The 22030-nt window shown below is 28.2% G+C and overlaps 1 protein-coding gene across 9 annotated transcripts in view; it reads left to right on the top strand.

Annotated features, from left to right (window-relative positions):
- Positions 1–22030, top strand: part of LOC148310710 (potassium voltage-gated channel subfamily KQT member 1-like) — a 261723-nt gene that overhangs the window by 134933 nt on the left and 104760 nt on the right. For all 9 annotated transcript variants that reach the window (XR_015837366.1, XM_088257926.1, XM_088257927.1 and 6 more), the window contains one exon: positions 18909–19081. Coding sequence is in view for 8 of the 9 variants with exons in the window: in XM_088257926.1 (XP_088114052.1) it covers positions 18909–19081 (173 nt within the window). In the remaining variant the exon portion in view is untranslated. The remainder of the gene's footprint in view (positions 1–18908; positions 19082–22030) is intronic.

Here is a 22030-nt window from a genome sequence, read left to right as displayed (position 1 = left end):
ATCTGTGTAAAACGAATACTTATTTTATGTTAACAAATATCAGATAATGTGAACTACATTTTTTACCTTTTTTCAACATGTAATGATTGCAGTCACACACATTTTAGATTATGAATCACAACACTAATTATCTTCAACGAATATTGACGTATACGAGTAGTATCACAACCTTGCGGTAGTATAGCACCCTTGAGGTAGTATTTTACGAAAATGGCGTTATGTAAATTATCCAAATTTATTATTATTATTATCACGCTTTTTTCTTATTTGCATTCTTATAGTTGCACATTACTACATTATTCCAATTTCTGAATAAAAATATACAAAAAATGCTTCTTTATGGTTTACCATGGCAAATATAGATAAAAATAAAATAAATATACTGCCCAGATATTGTTATTTGAAAATTTACGTTGATATTTTTGGGCGTATGACATGAAATTCAAAGTCATGTAAATTGGTAATTTTGTACTTTTAATTTAAGTATCTCTCTTATGCTTTTATATTTCATTTTCTTTGACTGTTTCCTGTTTAACATATTTTTTAATCAAAATATATTTTTCTTTAAGAGTTCTTTCTCTTTATATTATGTTTTTACCAATTTTTCTGGTTAAAATTATTACAATTAGCTTCATTCCATTTCAATTATGATTATGTTATATTGTATACCCACAAATAGCCTATGCATCTGCACTAGATTATCCCTCCTGTTCCCAACACAGATTGAAATAAAACATCTCTTTTTATTAGGGAGAAGAAACCAAAACCCACTTAATGATCTATAAACCTTGTACATACATAATAAGCAAGCTAATTTAATAATTCCAATTTCTATATAAAAAAAACCTAAACATGGCTGTATGAGGGATTTTTGTTAGTTTTATACATATATATATATATATATATATATATATATATATATATATATATATATATATATATATATATATATATATATATATATATATATATATATATATATATATACACATAAATATATATGATAATAATAATAATATGAAAATAATTGTATGTACCATGAAATAATACACAATACAAACATAATAAATACTTAAATCAACAAATTTACGTTGTATTTTTACCAAATATTGACGGAGCGGTTGTAGTTCACCATAATGTATATTTTTTGATAATTTACTGTGTTTTTTTGGTTATATTTAAAATCGGGTATTATACAAGTGCATAGAGTAAGTAAGCACTTAATGATGCGGATAAATGAGTGTAATAAGTTTTCGCGTAAAGTCAAACGGTGATATCTCTTCAATACTTTATCACTCCATAGTACCAGATACAGCGCTGCGTGTTGAAACTTTGTCTTCCGTGATACCATAAGAAATATATTATAATGAAGGGTTGGTTTAGCGGTTGTTTGTGCAAAACAAGCGTGCATGCAGATACATGTTTTTATTTTATTTTACTGTAGCAATGCAGCAAACGTTGAAAGTGCCTACTGACGCTAAACACTGCAGTTCTCCCCACTTGTTAGCAACGAATTAATTAGCTATCATTTTAGATGCAAGCATATTCGTTTAAAAAAATATCATGCAGTATTTGATACATAATTTAAACGATAATAATTGAATGTTGTACTCCTTTTGAATTTTGAAAAACAAAGCGATGAATGAGTAGAGAGGTACTCCCTCCATTGTACTCCCTTCTCAAGTCATGAAAAATTTACATATTCTTGGATTTATGAATTTTAGACATCATACTAAAAACCTTTACCATAACTAACATGTTATTATTATTATAATACAATACTTAAACTCATTCAATTTAAATTAATTTTATCAGAAAAAAATTAAAAACAATGATGGTTTTCATCCCCTGCCTTGTTTTGTATATAACATATATTTTTTTCAAGCCTCACACTAATCTGATGATATCGGTTACGATGAAACCCGAATGCTAGTCAGATAAAATTAATGTCGAAAAAAACAACATAGTATGTAAGTATTTTATTGTATGAAATGCAGTTCCAACAAGAAATGTCAGCACAAAACTAAAATCGAATCAATATTTTCAAATTGTAATGTTGTAATTCTACTATAAAAATAATGAGTAACTGATTAAAACTTTAATAAAAACTTAATTAGATACTTTATTTTTTATTTTCTTGACATTTTTTAAAAATCCAGTAACGAGTATCTTCACCAAAATTAAATCAAACATAGTAGTCAGAATTTGACTCCTTGCAAATAAGTTCCTTTATATTGATCCTTGCTTGAAATGAACCAGGATGCATCTACAGATATTCTATGAAGTTGTGATCTTTCGCTCTCGCTACGTTCCTCTCTATTTCCTATTGATTTATTATGCAAATAGACCGGGAATAAACTCGATTGGCAAATTTCCTTGAGTAAATTTGAGTAGTTGAGATATTCCGACTCGGTATACTAGCCGCTTTTCTAATTCTTCGAAAATAAACGTCGAAAGATGATTCATGGTGTTTAATTTTACTGCACTAATCTTCTTGAATTCTCTACAGGCCGGCCGAAAGGTTTTATACTATTTTTATTTTTATTTGATTACCTTCAGCCAAATTCCATATCTTTCAAAATTCCAACTAACATACATCAGGAATCCAGCAATAGTGCGTGCATATATGATATATCTTTGAATGATGGGTAGAATGGTAACTTTTACACAAGTACAGTAAAACCTCGATATAACAAACCTCTATTAATCGAACTTTGGATTTAACAGGCAAAATTCCAGTGAATGTAAAAAAATTAAAAACGTCCTGCAAATATTAAACACGGTTAAATACAAGTGTCACCGTATTTAAAAAAAAACTTAGCGGCCATGATAATCACAAATTATGTCTCAAAACCTCATAAGTGTGAACAAAACTCGATTCCCTTTCAAAGCAGGATTACCAAAAGCAAGCGCGTCGATATCAAATAGCAACGTCACTTAATGACGAGTGTCTGAAGACAATACATAGAATTTCGTCTGTGTTTTGTATTGTTTATTTATATTGAAATACAGTGTTCACATTTCATTTTTTTATTATATTTTAAACCTATTTTTATACAACGGACTTTTGGTTTTCACGGAAATCTTTTCTCCTCAATAAGTCCGTTAAATCAAAGTTTTACTGTATAATGTATAAAAAGGAAAACACTAAAGCCAGCCAAATATCAATTCGTAAGTCCTGGGTTACTATTTTGTACAAAAAAATGCGTCGTCTCAAGTTGAGACACCTAAAATATGAATTTTAATTAAATTTGTGTAATGCAACAGTTTTAAAATGTTGCTGGGGATAATTAATTGTCTAGATCAGGGGTGGGAAATAGTTTTTCTTTTAAAGACCACATTAATTTATCTGATTCAATAAAAGGCCGCATTTACAATAAATTCAAGTCAATACATCGACTGCTTTTCAAGATCTACGGACACAAACAAAAGGAAGTTGTATGTTTGCATATGTTTAAAAGTTTTTTAAAAAAATAGTACGAGTCGGCTATAGGGTCATAGGTCTAGACCCCTGGTCTGTAGCCAGGTTAAAGGGATCCCAACTCAGATATGTTAGACGCCATCTTAAACGAAAGCAATTAATTATTTATTTACTTATTGTAGGTTATTAATTCTTAAGTATTTAATATTGACCAAGTTTATATATGAGATAATCTCTCTAACACGCTGCGTGATCACGCCATTTCGTACAAAGCAATTGGAGCAAACACCTAAATTGATATTGTCTTGATATAATTACATTGAATCATCGTTAAGGTAAGGATTCTAAGGAGTTATCCAATAGTATTAATTGGATACTACTTTAATCTTGACTACTTCCAGTAAAGGTTAATACCGTCTATTTATTATTAAGTACCTACGTGTGTTAAGGATTAATTACTGTAACTGATTATTGATTTGATCTTGTTTGTACCCTCCCTGAGGTATTTATACAGATGATTAGGTATTTAAGTATATGTGTTATCAATGTATATTATATGTAGATGTCTCAACAGAGACGAAACACGTTTTAAATGACAAGAAGGTTGATGTCTAGGCTTTGAAAAGGTATACGACCCATTAATGCCTGATTTAAGAAATTTTTCTATGCACATTATAACGTCCACTACTCTGCCCTGAATTGAATATATTTTAAATAAATTAGACTGGGATGATATGATGATACTGATTTTTTAACAAAAGCTCATTGTTAGACTGAATTAATTATTAGACTAGATTATTTCCAGTTGTAATATATTTCGTACATTTGAATGATTGTTTTAGTATCTCAGTTAGAAATATCAGATGAAACTGGCATCTGGAGAACTTTCTAAAGTAATTGGTTTTACTCATCTTACCATACGTAAGTGACGATATATGTATTTTTTATGCGAATTATGTAAAATGTCAATTTATTTTCTTGAATAAAAAAAATATTTTGAAAATATTTTCATTTGATTGCTCAGAACCACTACATTTTAAGCGCGTATATCAAGAAGTATTATAAATTTCTTAAAAGAGTTCTCCATTACGACCATTATATAAAAAAATCTTAAACATGTGTATCATTTATTTTTTGTACTGGTAATGGTTAAACGCCATCTTGATTTGAATATTTTATTGAATTGTGAGAAAACACGATCATTTTAATTAAAATTAAAATTAAAGTACTGATAACCATAATGAATGTGTGAGAGAATAATGTTTACTTATGGTTTAGTGGTTGGAATATATCATTTCCCTGTAAACAAAACCTCAACACGAAACAGAGAGCTATGTTCATGTAATTAATAGCTAGGATAAAGACGGAGCTAGGATAAAGTAATTATGGATTATCTAACGAATCTACTGAAGAATAGTTCACTCCTTATTCACAGTCGTGCAGGATAAGAATATATAAGACATCGCTTAAGTGTTCCTGATACTTCGTATTAAATGGTGCATAAGACATCGAATCGGGTTGTGGTCCCGCGGTCAGTGTCGCAGACTCTTGAGTCAGAGTTTCTCGGTTCGAACTCACTGTACAATAATTTGATACCTATTTCTAATAATGAGACGCTTAGGCTCACAGAAATAGTATGAAATTGAAGTATTTTTGTAAATAATAAAATGACAAATATTTTTCTTTAAAAAAAAATCTTATCCGTAGCCAAACCGTGGCATAACAACTTATCATTTCAAATAAAATAATAAAAAGTTAAAGAATACGAACAAAATATTGGTATGTGGTATTCATGAAATTAAGTTAATTAAAAAAAACTAACCCCAACTTAGGAGTAAATATAATAAAAACATCCCGATCAGAAAAAGTAACGTACATATGTAATGTACGTTTAAAGTTTCGTAAAGTGGAAAGAACATTTAAAAATAGTCTATAAACATACGCAGAAAAAAATAAAAAATAGTATATTTCTACTTTTTTTGCGGATTGCATATTTCTTAGTAATTTATACTTAGCATTTATTCAAAGAGTACTCCTAAACATAAATATTGGTTTCCTTTATTATCGGTAATAAAAGTTTCTAAAAAGTGTTTACTTATTTTATTTCATCTTATTTTTACCGTTATTCTCATCCAGTTGTATATAGGGCATCGAATAGAGCAGTGTCAATCTGATAGTTGATTCTTGAAGGTAAGGTGATCAGTCTGCGATCCTGATTCTTAACCTGTCCGGGAGTATGGCCGAACATAGTCGTCCTTACAAAACATCTTTCATACTATCATTTGTGGTTGTATTTAAACACTACTATTACACTTCAGTTTATTTCCTGTTTCACCCACAACCTTTTTATTTACTTAAAACAAAGTTTGTATGACGTCATCGTTATAACGATATCAAAGAAATTCCATGAAATAAAACATCGATAATTTTTATATAAATCATATTAACTGGTGTAAATATTTATTTTATTTAAGAAAAGTTTTACGCATAGCATTAATTATGATATAAAATTAGAAAAAGTAAAATATAAACAGAAAAAATCTCTTTCCTGGAATGGGTGAGATTTTTAAATTTATACCACTATTACAAAATTTATACCACTATTACATAAACATAAATTTATGTTTATGTAATAGTGGTATACATTTTGTGGAATTCATTTGACGTAAATGAATAGCTCAAGATGAAGGAGTATTTCAATTATATTTTAAAGGACATACAGGTGGAATTAAGAAAAGGTAGTAATATTAAGAGTACCTACTCTATTCTACATATCCACGCTCGTACCCTGTCCAAATATTTATGTAATTAAAAGAAGTATTGTGGTTTAATTATAAATGGTGTGAATATATCTGAGAATAGTGCAAAATATTTCCATAACTCTAACAATAATATAAACTAAAATAAGCTAAAAAATTTCTTGAATGTTTTTCGCAGATACTTTGTGGCATATTTTATAAACATTATAAAATGAAACTTTAGTAAATTAACTTTGTTTTTAAATTGGTATTGTCTTGATATAATTTCATTGAATTATCGTTAAGGTAAGGGTTCTAAGCAGTTATTCAGTAATATTTTTTAAAAAGTGGTTACAAAGTAAACAAAGTTATTTTAATTTATAAAGTTTAAGCTTAAAAAAATGGGCGATCATATGCTTAAGGCTATTGTATTACAATTTGACTTTTTTTCAGAAAATTTTTCGAAAAAAAAAGATGTTTACTATTTTCACTATTTTCAAAAACTATTATTTTCAAAACCATATATTTATTTCGAAGAAAAACTATTTATAAAGTACATTTTTAAAAATTTACTTATTGTTTCGGCATTCACTTTGTGGTAATACATGATAAAATTGTAAAAGAAAATCACTTGTTTTTTTACCACTTGACTTTATTTTATTATGAGTAGTTTCAGAAGCTTCCATCCTCAGGTCTATGGTAAATATAAAATAAAATATAATAAATTATTATCTGTTCTTTAAATAAGGAGAGGGGGAAGGGGGTAAGTCAAGGGTGTGGAGTTTGATAATAAAGGAAAAATGGAAAGCAAAGGTAAATTTTTTTAAAACAATAAATCATTTATTAGAAATAAAAAAAAACTTAAACTCTAATAATAATATAATAAATAATTTACTGTTTCAAAATTCTTCAGCTTTCCTTCCATTATTCCTTTTTATTTTTCTTATCCACCCCCTTGACTAACCCCCCCTCCCCCAACTCCCCCCCTTTATTTATAGAAAAGATAACTATTTATTGTGTATTAGTTTATATTTAGACCTGAAGATGGTAGCATAGCTTTCCAAACTAGTCATCATAATAAAAAAACTCAAGTGACAAAAAAACAAGTTTTGTTTGCAATTATAAAAATTTGTTTTAAGAAAAAAAAATCAATTACGTCAAATGTAACTTGAGGATAGAGAAAATTAAGTTCGAATTTAACGTATATTGGACCTTAATGCCGGGAGAATAACATACTTAAATACAGTACAAGTGTCACCGTATTTAAAAAAAAATAATAGCAATGATAATCACACATTATGTCTCAAATCTTCATAAGAGCGAACAAAACTCGATTCCCTTTCAAAGCAGGATTATCGAAAGCAAGCGCGTCGATATCAAATAGCAACGTTACTTCATGACGAGTGTCTGAAGACAATAAATAGAATTTTGTTCTTGTTTTGTTTTGTTTATTTATGGTGAAATAGTGTAAATATTTTCTAAAAAAAGGAGAAAATAAAGTTAGAATTTAACGTGTATTGGGCCTTAATGCTGGTAGCAAACATACTTAAATACAGTGTAGAACAGTAAATTGGAACCATATTCTCCTGCTGACCTGCAATCGGATTACAAATTACAGCTGTGGAGAAATGCAAACTCTTTGGGCGATTATATTATGCAAGCGTAATCGTCTGGTTTAATGTAATGGCCTCTGGTCTATGCTGAGCTAATCGTTATTCTAGGGAAGCCAATGAGAATTAAGTTATACGTGTTGTGGCTGAATGCATAATTTTTGATAATTTTTATACAATTCTGGGATATTGTATAAAATATATTGAATTAAGGGTTTTCAAGAAAAACATTATTTTGTTATCAGTTTAAAAAAATACACAAAAATACATAAAATAGACAATTGAGTCTTTTATTTGTTTCTGGGTGGGAGAAGAATTGAAATATAATATAAGTACAAAGTAACTTTTTAAAACGTAAAACTCATATAATACATATTTGCTAACTTTTTTCATTTTCATCTTTTTGATTTTTTCTTTTCTATTTAAAACAAATATTTGTAGTTTGTATTAGCACTTTTAATCTAATTTTATTTCCGATAATATCTATTGTATTCTTGCCTGACTGGCGTTGCCGGCTCGATTCCCGCCAATTGTAAAATAAATTTAGGTAAGATGTATTTTCAATGGTACGTGTGTTGTGTTTTTCACATTTGCCTTCCTTATCCTTACTTTCATACCTGCAGAGAAACCTTTAAAGTAATAAAAATAGAGGTTTTGCTGGTTAATCCTTAAAAACACACACACATACCTGTAATAATGAACATAATCATATTTAAAAATGTATAATTTCAATACTTAAATCGGTCCGTGCTTGAATTTGAAGAATAAAAAATAAACAAGAGATTTATCAAAAAGGTTAAATTGAGAAATCTTTGATTTCTAGGTAAGTTACAGAAAAACTAAACTGTACACCTAAATCTAGTCGTATATATCAAAAGGAATTGGCTTCTGTAGGGGCAGATTAGTACTATCTTTTAGTTTTATGGATTGACATTTGTGGGTCGTAGCTTGAAATTCACATAGATTTTTTTTTTTCATTTCCAAAATAAATATATTATTATTTTTATATAAAAATCTTCATATACTTATATGAATTGAAACATTATTTTACTTTTTTATGTTTGTCGAAAATTTATAATGAATAACGCTCATGAGGAAGCAACGTTCGTAATCTATAAAAGAACTCCACCGACAAGAACAAAATGTGGCTTGGTGGGTTTCCGCAAATAATATTATATAATTAAATGTATGTATATGTAAAAAAAATCTTCATTAAATATTTCTTATTGCAGTTTTGGTGATATTACATTTTACATTGGTGAAAAACACAAAAATCTGGATATTTTACAATTTTTTGCACAAAAATCTAGGTATTTTATATTTTTGTTGGCTCAAGATAATTCTTTATACTAAGCGATACATCACCTGTATTTTTAAAAAATGTTTAATAAAGTAAAACCAATATTTTTAGCTTTTCCACTTTATTTTTATTTGACCAGCGACCGGGTTTCGTCGTTACCGACATCATCAGACTGGAGTCAGTCCAATCTGATGATGTCGGTAACGACGAAACCCGGTCGCTGTTCAAATAAAAATAAAGTGGAAAAGCTAAAAATATTGGTTTTGATCTAATAATATATTAAAATGCAATTCCATCACGAAGTGTCAGTGGATAATATAAATCTGTTTAATAAAGTCTTATAACTCGCTATTTTGTAGTATTTCATTGCATAAATTCATTATTTTGCGTAACGTAATATTTTTAATTACGAGTGAGTGGCTTTACTTCATTTATTTTTATTTTCATTTTTAATAATGCTGATGTAACAACAGCGTCCCGAATCAATTAAACTCTCTGAAATATTAGCATTTGTTTACTGAATGGCACTTTTTTATTGTGCACCTGAAAATAAAAACATAAAGCGAAATGATCCATAAAACTCAAAATGTTCCCTGGATTCATAAAAAGATAAACATTAAATTTAGAGGATATTTAGAGCTCTGTTAAAAAGCGCTGAAGTCATCACTTACGCTAACCATAAAATGCGCCAGCAAACAGTCTGAAATATGTACATTATTGTTGAATTGGTTTTAATATTTACTCATGCCTAAATGGAAATGAAATGTGATACATTTGATTATTTTTAATAAACGATTCATTTAAAAAACAATTAAATCACTTTAATTCAAGATAGCCAGCAAACGTATAATCAAAGAGCATGATTCAATGATACTCTCGAATGATTACAACAGAATTTTTTAAATGTTTTATCAATAAATTTTTACGATAAATAGAGATAGGAAAATGTGACCATGACATTTTGTTTTATTAAAATATCAATTCAAAAATTTTTACAAATTTATAAATGCGATTTTATTTCTTCATTTTAGTCATTCTTTACTTCAAAAGCAATCTAGCATCTAGTATTTCTTTTAAAAAAAAACTTGAATTTAAATATATCCTTAAACGTCATCGATCATATTATTTTTTAATTAAATACCATACCTATAAACCTAATATCCCAAAAATCCTTAATTGTACAAATTACACGAGAAGCTGTTAAAAAAATCAACACCAAGCGTCGCCATCTTTGTGATATCATTGCTACTTCCTTCATATGTTTAGTAAGTAACAACCAGTTTTTTGCTACTCAGGAGACAATGTTACTACTTATTGGTATGATAATATCTAGCCCAATTTTTTTGTTCATTGGCTTTTACTAAATGTACAAGTATACGCAAGGCTTTAAATTTTACATGAAGAACTTTAGTAAACGCATTTTTATGTGCTAAAAGCACATTCAACGTAGGTAGTAAGTGTATATCTAGGAAACTATATACTTTCTTAAGAGAAGGTCTCCACTTCAGAGTAGTTCCATTCCAATGGGAAGTTCTTATTAGGATCCAGATACAAAATGGACTATTCATGAGGGTAAGGAATATGTACGAGAACGTTATTAAGGCTTTTCCCCCAAATTTATTCAAAAGAGACGAGAAAATGTGAGACGAAATTTATGTTCTTCATTAAAAAGCTTTTCTTATTTTGCAACACAACATTTTTCTCATTTTTATACGGAGTGACAAAATCTAATATTAGAGATCTTTTCAGTAACAGTTAATCAAATTACTTTAAAGACGTTTTCCAGCTTTTTGTGATTGAGTTCAAAGTTAATTTGATTTATTTTCTCAGAATTGTCCTAAATTTGTATTTTTTGTATTTAAACAAATTTTTAGCTGAGATACACAAATTTAAATATCAGTTATTCAAAACAATAAAATATTACTTTCGGTAGATAATCATTTTTTCAATGTGGTGAATTTGAATTTTTTAAATTGAATAAGTAAAAAATCAGACACTGGATTCAACAGCATAGATAAGATATATCAATATACACTTGTGTTATGTTCATCAATCTTATTATTGTTTTTTTTTTAAATTTTTATTAGCTTTCCGAATTCTCCCTCCCTATTATGAACAAGGATTTAAAGCATATTTTGTTTATTATATCTCTGAAAAAACTGGTTTCTTTCATAATATAAAATCTTAAATATTCAAATACGAACATAAAACTACATTTAATTAATTAACTTGATCTCTTGTCTACGTCCTTAAATTCAGCACGCCTAATCTTGGTAAATGGCATCGAGAATATTTAAATCCTCTTCAATCTTCTTTTTACTAGAAACAGGATTATTTCAGATTTATTTATTTTCTTTGTAAAAGATTTGTTTTTCAATTTGTATGATACATTCAGTATTTTATATCGTCATGTTCGTCTCACATTTATAATAAAGAAAAACAAAAACAAAGAAAAACATTTCCAAATAAAGAAAAACATTTCCATGTAAAATGAGTTAAGCTCTGTTTGACCAATGGACAGAATCCAATAATGTTGGATGATTTTTCAGGAGAGGCATATACAACTTTAGATTTCAAAAGTAGATTTTTGGAGTTAGGCACACTGATTCCTGCTTTAGATAAGAGAGGCAGTGTTCAATATTTATACTGTTTCTATAGATGTTTAAACTCACATAGACTTAGGACCTAAATGAGAAAGTTTTACTTAGTATAGTACAACTACTTCTTAAAATCTATTGTGACACGTTTTTCGATGCATACCGTATCATTTTCAAACACCAAATGAAAATAATGCGGAATGCATCGAAACACGCGTCACAATAGATTTTAAGAAAAAGTTTCATTTACTTACATTAAAAATGGATAGATTTTACTACTAGTGATTACCGAATCAATTAATAAAAAATCTAAGTTAATAAGAAGTTTGGGATGCGATAAAAGATTTATCTAACCAAATAAAAAAATAAAAATACAATATGATGATTAGTTTAAAAAAAGTGAGCAAATAAAAAACGATTCATTGTAAGCACAAAGTTGCTGTATTTGTGGGGTTATAAATACTCTCGCACTCACCATTAAACCAGTGCATTTCAGAAAAGAAGCAAATCTAAAAGCCTATGTCTGCGTTTATACTTTAACTAATTTGCGTGATAAAGCTCGTGCGTGAGAATCCACTTTATTTGATTGAATTCTTCAACTAATAAATTACTTTCGTAAAATATGCTGCGGGTACGTTTAATAACCCACTATATAAACATATATATATCTCGGTCATTACTTAAAAACAGTTTATTTTAATTCAACTTTTAAAAAAAATGTGTATTCTATAAAAATTGTTGACAACGTTTCTTAACATGACGAAAACGATAAGAAATTTGAAAAAAAACTATATCCAACGTCTTCGTCTTCATTTAAAAAAAAATATTTTAAGCAAAAATAACGCATGTGTTGGAGAGTTTTTACTATAACGTAATATTGTTTTATCGATAAAATGATTTCTATCTAATATTGGCAGTACTCCGCCACGTTTTTGTGTGTTTCGTTTGGTTGAATGAAAAAAAGCACACATTTCTGCAAATGAAATATTGACAATATACAAACAATTATATGGTACCAATGGTACCCTCATGTGGAAGATTCTGAGACCATTACATATGTTTTCTTGAATGTTTTTCGCAGATACTTTGTGGCACATTTTATAAACTTTATAAAATAAAGCAACTTTGTTTTAACCACTTTTTATTGGTAAAGTGTTTCTTATCCAAAGGTTCTTGTCAAAACCGGTTGGATAAAGTGTACCAATACAAAGTGGTTAAAATAAAGTTGTTTTATTTTATAAAGTTTATTACATATAAATGTACAGGTTTCAAGAATTAATGCAATATGTACTCGTATGTTCAATAATGGGCAGAATGGTGAACGTTACACAAATATACAAAGTAATCGCTTAAACAAGTCAAATGCCAGGTTGTAAGGCCTGGGATGCTTAGTTTCATCTTCTTTTATATAAAAGAGGAACAATAGATGTTTTATATCAAGTTTAATATACCTATGGATTGTGTTTTTCTTTGGATACAGCCGGATAAAGTCAAATGCGATTATCGGTTTTACGAAATACCACAATTCAATTTTCGACCTGTCACGGAGCACTTAATAGTTTGCGGAAGTGGGGACATTAAGGACAAGTGTTGACAATTTTAGAGACACATGTCCGTACATTCTAGCATGATATGTAATTAATTTATTCATTCACCGTGTTTGAATTATTTAGTAAGAAAATCGATATCGGAAGCTTATAAATTGCATCCGTATCCGATATCCATAAATTCTTAATTTACAAAAATTGCTTCCTGTCAGTGAGTCGCCAACAAGTTTCTTTGTCGTAAACTGTAAACAATTTTATATGTTTGCGTCATCTATCGGAATGAAAATAAAAATGTTGGTCTAAATAAAACAGAAAAACAATTTAGACATAGAACACACAGCACTTTTTTGAGTTAAATGATTGAAGTGGTCTTATACAAATGTTTTTCAATCATCATGTTTTTTCCACAAAATTAAAAACAAAAATCTTTGTTCAAATTTTCAAATATGCCCAAGTATTGATCGATTGTTTTGAAATTTTGAAACAATGTTGCATTTGATTACGTATTTTTAAATATCAGTGACAGGTATTTTTACCTGCGTATTTTTAAATATCAGTGACAGGTATTTTTACCTGTCACTGATATTAGTACAATATAAGGTATATTTTTTAAACAACTTTTTCCACCGCTATGGCACCACCATCTTTTGAAATTAACAGCAACACACGCAAACTTAAACTACTTATAGTGGTTAGCGTGCTTCTTGATAGCTGGTGTTATTTAGCATTATCAACGTTTTAGATTTGCAATATTGTTAATAGATATTTTATATTTTCATTGCTTCAAAAATATTATGAAAAGAAACATATTAAAAGAGTATGTTTTTTTTCTTCTTTCAATTCCATTAAATTATGCAGAGCCACAGCAAAGCGTGTCCGGGTACAGCTTGTACAGTATAAATCTAAACAGTATCGTTTTATTCTTAGCAGAAGTAGTTCGGTATTATTTCTGAGGTACGTTTGCTCTTGTAAGATTTATTCTTCAGCAATAAATAAAAACTCAGCTAATACTTGGATATCAGTGTTCCAGTTTCTTGTTTGGTTTTCATTGGGAAAAAAACTTAATCAAAAAGTTTTCATTCGATGCACGTGGCTGGAAAAATACGCTCCCAATAAATCACAAAACTATAAATTTCCTGTGAGTAATCCAAACAGATAATTATTTTGCAATATATCAACATTTAAGGAAATAACGAAACTTTCCTTGGCTTTTTCGTATATCGTTATAACGACTGCACCTCCTCTAATAGTTATTTTTCTTTCAATCCTATCCTTAAAGGATGCATAGAGTACCTCATCGGATTCATGATATGTTAACTTGATCACTCCTGGAATGTTTATATATATATATATATATATATATATATATATATATATATATATATATATATATATATATATATATATATATATATATATATATATATATATATATATATATATATATATATATATATATATATTTATATAAATATATATATATATATATATATATATATATATATATATATATATATATATATATATATATTTATATATATATATATATATATATAAATATATATATATATATATATATATATATATATATATATATATCAATCCTATCCTTAAAGGATGCATAGAGTACCTCATCGGATTCATGATATGTTAACTTGATCACTCCTGGAATGTTTATATATATATATATATATATATATATATATATATATATATATATATATATATATATATATATATATATATATATATATATTTATATAAATATATATAAATATATATATATATATATATATATATATATATATATATATATTTATATATATATATATATATATATATTTATATAAATATATATATATATATATATATATATATATATATATATATATATATATATATATATATATATATATATATATATATATATATATATATATATATATATATATATATATATATATATATATATATATATATATATATATATATATATATATATATATATATATCAATCCTATCCTTAAAGGATGCATAGAGTACCTCATCGGATTCATGATATGTTAACTTGATCACTCCTGGAATGTTTATATATATATATATATATATATATATATATATATATATATATATATATATATATATATATATATATATATATTATATATATATATATATATATATATATATATTTATATATATATATATATATATATATATATATATATATATATATATATATATATATATATATTTATATATATATATATATATATATATATATATATATATATATATATATATATATATATATATATATATACATATATATATATATATATATATATATATATACATCGTAGCAACGCAGTGTTATCTTGACCGTTAATTGCACGAAGGCAAGGTGATCAGCCCTGCGGATCTTATACCAGTCCAGGGTGATATGAAAAAATGTTAAATGTGAGCAATTTATTTTAGAGGCATAAAAAGTATGCAAAATGAATTTATTATTTTTTATCAATAAGAATGCAAATACAGTTTTATATTTGAAAATATGTTGAGAAGTTATCCCAAAAAAATAAAATCACCCATTACTATATAAAAAATCTTATGTTATATTATAGTTTCGTTTTTCAGTATCGGTGAAGGTCAAACTTATCGATTCACAATTGAATGTTTGTTATAGATAGCGCTAATAAATGTCGACGGAAAATCACCAAAAAAATCTTACTCATCGATTGTTGTCAACAAAATTACATACTTCATACAAATGTACCCAATCTGTATTACGCTATAAAGTTTTACGAAACTTTTCAACGGTTGATGAGGATTTGTACTTTGGAGTGTATTAAGTTTGTATACTTGTATGTATATGCATGTATGTAAAAAAATCGATAACATTGATTTTTCCTTACTGACCGCAATACATATGTTTTCCTTTCTAGATAAACTTTTTTTTTTGAACAGTTGCTATTTATGAAATATTTTTAAGCTTTTTTTTAAAAAAAAAAGAAATGTTTAAAAATAAAAACTTATATTTCTCTAACAGTTTAGTCAGTTCTATAAAAAGCAAAACACCTTGATAAAAAATCTTAAAATCTATAAATAATCTAAAATTAAAATAATTTTCTCCCGGTTTGACCTATTTTTTTTTCTTCTAAGCCAAGTTGGCTTGTTCGGGTATTGTACGTATACGGAATTGTGTTTATGAAATACAGCAGTAATTATTTATTGATGGGATTTTTTTCCTTTGAAAATAATTTATTATTGATCATTATTGAAATCAATCTAAAATTGTGATTGTTTCATTCACGAGTAATTAATGACAAGCATTTTTGTGATATTTATTGTATTTTTTTGTCATGGAAAGAAATATAAGCAAATATTGTATCAAACACAACTATCTTCAAATCTCATGAGCTATCTTTATTGCTTGTCTTGATAGAGGTAGGTAAAATCCGATGGTACAAAAGATCCATAATGCTGAATCTGTGTCACTCAAGTGATTCGGTTATTTAGATCGAATCATGGAACAGTAAAACTTGACAAAAAGTCCTAATTTTTTTTCGTTATTATTTACGCCAAAATTTGTTATAGGACAAAATTTTACATAGAAACCATATAGACCACGAAAAAAAGTTTGACAACTAATTAAAATAAACTCTCACTTTTCATCTCACCAATAGATGTCTCTAGTGAAGTTCTAGTGATTCAAGAATAATGTTTCAAAATTGGTTCATATTTATAGAACTTCCAAGAATTTGAGAAGTGTGTTTGTCAGTAATGGGTAGAATTGGTAAATGTTACACGTGTGTAAAGTGATAGGTTAAATCAGCCTATAACGGTCGTCAGCCCCGTAAATGCCCAGACTTCCATATTCTTCTTCATCTTTGTTGAGATGTCGAAAAATAATAGTAAAAATAAAATCTAAATCGATCAGTCTATGGTTCAGTTGACCAGTCATTCAGTGAACTGTTGAACTGACAAACTAGTAAATCGGCGAATCAGTGAGTCATCAGATCAGTGAACACGTGAATCAGTGAATCAGATACAAATTTTAAATAAGTGAATCAGCGAACTGATGAATAAACGGATTTGCGTTCCGGGAAGGAATAAGCTGAAAATTAAGATATGGACACTCATTTACTGTATTTGAACGAATAATTAAGATCCGGTAGTTCACGAACTACCCTCGTCCAGTCTCGACGAATCGCGTAAGGGATGAAGTAATAGTGGGTTAAGAATGCTCACGTATTTGCATACCTAACCCTTAATTCAAATTCCGCTTGCGTCCCTTATAGACGTACATATGTGCGTAAAATACCTTTACTGAACATGCTTGCTTAGTGAATGAGCATCTGTAATAAAAAAGGAGTATTTCATATAGCATCATAAAATATAATAAAAATATATTTTCTCATTCTTTATCTTATTCTGATCACAAACAACAACATGGAGGTACTTGAATCTCGTAAAAGATCGGATCTTCGACGATTGGGGGTCGAACCTACTTTACAAGCCTACAAAGTAGTAGTACATTTATAAGCATGGCTAGATATAAAATGGTGGTTTAGTTCTGCGCTCTAAATTTTATAACTCCTCTAACAGAAACTTTATCATGGGGCCAATGTGGACAAATCACTGTATAATAATAGCTGTGAAAGTTTATGTTTATACCAATACATATATATGTACTTACATATATATTCGAGTCAATATTTACTGCAATTTATTTTCTGTTATTTGTTATTGCCTTGATTAAACCGTCATTATACCTTTACGTATGTTTATGTTACTATAAAAATATTAAGGATAGAAAAAAATAATGGTAAAAAGTCATTTAAAAAATCAAATTAATTAATAAAGCTGGAAAAAAGAGTTAAAAAATAATAATATTAAAAAATCTTTCTTGTAATGTTTTGGAAAGTTGGCCTATGTTTAGTCTTGCTAAAATATATTTGGACGTTAATAATAAAAAAAAGACACCAATAAGAAAAAAAAAAAAAATAAATAAAAATAAGAAACAGCTCCTACCCCCTCTTCAACCTTTAACGTCCCAAGGACCCAACTCTTTTTGAATTAGCTTTTTGAATTACAAATTTAGAATTAGCTTCACATCCGGTGTTTGAAAATGATGTGTAGTGCATCGAAACAGATGTTAAGAAACAGTGGTATTTAGTAAGTATTTTTTAAAATTTTTATAGAAAAAAAACCCTTTGGCGAATATTTGCAATTTTTTTCTGTAAACCATAAATATTTTTTTTAACAACTGGTCTTTCACGTAGCTTTTTCAACACAGAAAACAACGGACAGAAGGTACAAATTATGAAAAAAGTAGCGCTGAGAAGGGGCGCAATCGCCACTTTTTAAATACATACTTTCCTGTGACTCGAGCCTTTGACATAACATGAAAAATGCTCGTAAAAGGAAAAATGTGTAAGTGTAAAGGTAGCTATCAACATTTTTGTATTTTGGTTACAAACGTGTAAATTCATCTATTGACATTTTTATATTTTGGTTGCAAACTTTAAAGGTAGCTATAGACATTTTTGTATTTTGGCTGCAGACGTGTAAATGTATCTATTGACATTTTTATATTTTGGTTGCAAACATTTTAAGGTAGCTATCGACATTTTTGTATTTTGGTTGTTGACGTGTAAAGGTAGCTATTGACATTTTTGTATTTCGGTTGCAGATGTGACAACCATTCTGGCGTCACTGGTGGTACTGGGCATGGGGTCCGGCCAGATGTTCGCCGCCTCGGCTTTGCGAGGACTGCGCTTCTTCCAGATCCTGCGCATGGTGCGCATGGACAGACGCGGCGGTACCTGGAAACTACTCGGATCCGTGGTCTACGCCCATAGACAGGTAATTAATCAAGTACAACCAAATTAATGCAATGTCTTAATATGTATGTGATCCTGGTAAAAATTTCATGATTTATGGAAAAAAATAGGTATTCTTCAGTCTGCGATCGTTTCTTAGGTCCTACTACACTTACGGATATCAACTCTGGATTTTTCAACAAGACACTTTAGTACATAGGTCTACAAGCGTTCGAAGGCATAAGTCTTATAATAACATGGAAGCACTAAATCTTTCGCTTGCAAGTCAATGTGAAAAAATAAACCTGGAAAATTTATAACAAATAACTCAATCTGGACGATGGATATTTATTTTTAAAGATTAAAATGAAACAAGGATTGTTGGAATCTACTAAATTATATTTAATTATCAAAACACATTAAATTTGTGTCATTTTCGACTTGTTATGGCAATACCAAACTACTGTTAATGCCACAACAAGGCAAAACAATTATAACAAATTTTATATGTGTTTTTGATAAAAAAATACCATTTAGTAGACTCAAACAGTATTTGATTTTAATATTTTAAAATAAATTAAAATGGAGTTCTACAAATTAAACACCAAATCAATTAATATAGTGATGGACATTTTGAAAATGTTTAGTTGTTTGAATTTTTTTCAGAATATGACGTTCTATCTGTCAAAAAATAGAAAAATTATTATTGTTGTGTCGGGTTGTGATTCCGTGGCTAGTGTCGCGGACTCTTAAGTCAGAGTTTCTCGGTTCGAACCCACTCTACCACAATTTGATACCTATTTCTAATAATGAGCCACTTAGGCTCAAAATAGTATGAAATTGAAATATTTGTGTAAATAATAAAAAACAAATATTCATCTTTAAAAAAAATCAAAAACTTACTTTATTGGCGTATCGTAAGGTAACTAAGGTTATTTTACTAAGGTTGAGTATCTAAGCATGCCTTGATATTTTACTTTTTTATCATACATAGAGATTACCAATGCGATTTAGACTCATAAAAAGAAACAAATAACCTGGTTGGACTGTAGACTAAAAAAAAGTTTTGTCGCTGGTAAGTTTGATTAAAATATGTCGGTATTATATTTCTCATACCAAAATTATGTAGGTAACATCCCGTGTTCGACGTTTGACCTTCGGCACAATAACTTTAACTTTACTATTGGGATATCTTAGATTCTACCCTTAGGAGACCGGTGATATATTGACGGGGTTGCACGTTCTCCAAGTCTCTCTAGAAATTCCATTTTATATTATGGTATCATTCCAAACTCTCGTATATTATGTATGTTTGTATGATCGCAAAATGTGATATAATTTTATTATCCAAAAAATATTAGAATCGAATTTCGTAAGGTCTTTTGGAATGTTTGATTTAAACTTAAGCGAAGTAGACATCATTTTGTTTCAGTAAAATTTTATTTATGTACTTATCACTACTTTTTAAAAACATACTTTTATCAAAACATTACGATTATTTATTGGTGCACTCCTCACTAAGCAGCTTTTAGTGAAACTTTCATTTACATCATAAAAATATAAAAATAACGAATATTACAGCATACAGAATAATACAGCAGTGGTAATTTAGAGTTTTTCCTCAGCTGAGAATTTGTAAAGTAAATAGCTTTTTCAAACTGGACGTAAATGAGGAGATCATTCAATGATTCAATGTACATTGATTTTTCATCCGTATGGCAAATAATCCAGTGTCTGAATGAATAAATAAAATGAAAACTCTTAAGATTATGAAAGTGTGCAATTTTCACGCTTTTCCTATAACCGTTTTTAATTTAGTTTTCATATTGAGCTTTATATAGTTTGGCTGATAGGTACATGGTAGGTCACATGTATAACCGAATTATTAGTTTGCACGATAGTATTTGTATAAGACAGTATTTGTTAGCTGAGAGACAATATTAGAGATATTATTTCAGAAGAGTTTATATTTCTCCGTACGTTAAACATGTCATTTTATATCAATTTAGTTTAGTATATATTCTATGGATGAGGGCGGTAATGGGTTTATATTGTTAATATAAAAAAAATAGTGGTAAACTAAATTATTACGTATTTTAAATATACACACACAACTTTGTCTTGTATATAATATACCGGGGATACATATTTCATTAATTTTCATATAAAAATACAAACTTTTCTTTTTAACTACATATTTCACAATAATACTCGGAATTTTAATTTGTCACAAAAATCCACTCCCGGGTATTGTCATCTCATTTCTTAGTAACATAATATGAGGAGGAATATTGGTTTCGTGATCTCATCAACGCTATAGTATTTCATCACATTGAAGATGTAAGGGCGGAATTAAGAGGGTGGGGGTGGGTGAGGGATCTTTGAATTCAAATAAGGTCTATATTATATGAGACAGAAAATTGGCACTTGAAGATTGGATCTTGTTGAAGGGATTTGTAAGAATCTTTTTAAGATTCGCTTGATCCTTGGCAAATTGAACCGTTTTCGTTAGAAATGTAATTTAAGTAGCGATCTTTGAGTGCTTTCGTCAACGAACATTCCGTTTTCATTCACCTGAGTAGTTACAGGAGACCAAATTATTATACTTTTGATTGATTAATTTGTCCATTTTATAGATATGTATGTAAAGTAAATTTGATTTCTATCTTTACCAATGGGCTACTAAGGCCTACGAAAACAGTATAAAAATGAAATATTGATTAATATAAAAAAAACGTTTTAAAAAATAACACACGTTTTGAATTGTTTTAATTCAGATATATTAAACAAAATATCCAAAAATCCAAAATTAAAAAAAAATATCAAAGAGTCTTCACTTCGTGTCGTACATTTTAAAACTTAACTTTATTTCGAAATCACCAATATTTTTTTGGGCCAACTGTAGATCATTGTCAACATGACGAGGGAATGGTAATTCCGAAACAAGTGCGTCGTGAAGTGAAGTTTTTATTTGTGAAGGATAAGAAGAGTG

This window comes from Brachycentrus maculatus, unplaced genomic scaffold (assembly GCF_059751285.1).
Source record: "Brachycentrus maculatus isolate JH-2025_06_01 unplaced genomic scaffold, ASM5975128v1 h1tg000089l, whole genome shotgun sequence".
Classification (NCBI taxonomy): Eukaryota; Metazoa; Arthropoda; class Insecta; order Trichoptera; family Brachycentridae; genus Brachycentrus; species Brachycentrus maculatus.
Note: the sequence above shows the minus strand (reverse complement) of the source record. Positions and strands in the feature narration are given on the sequence as shown.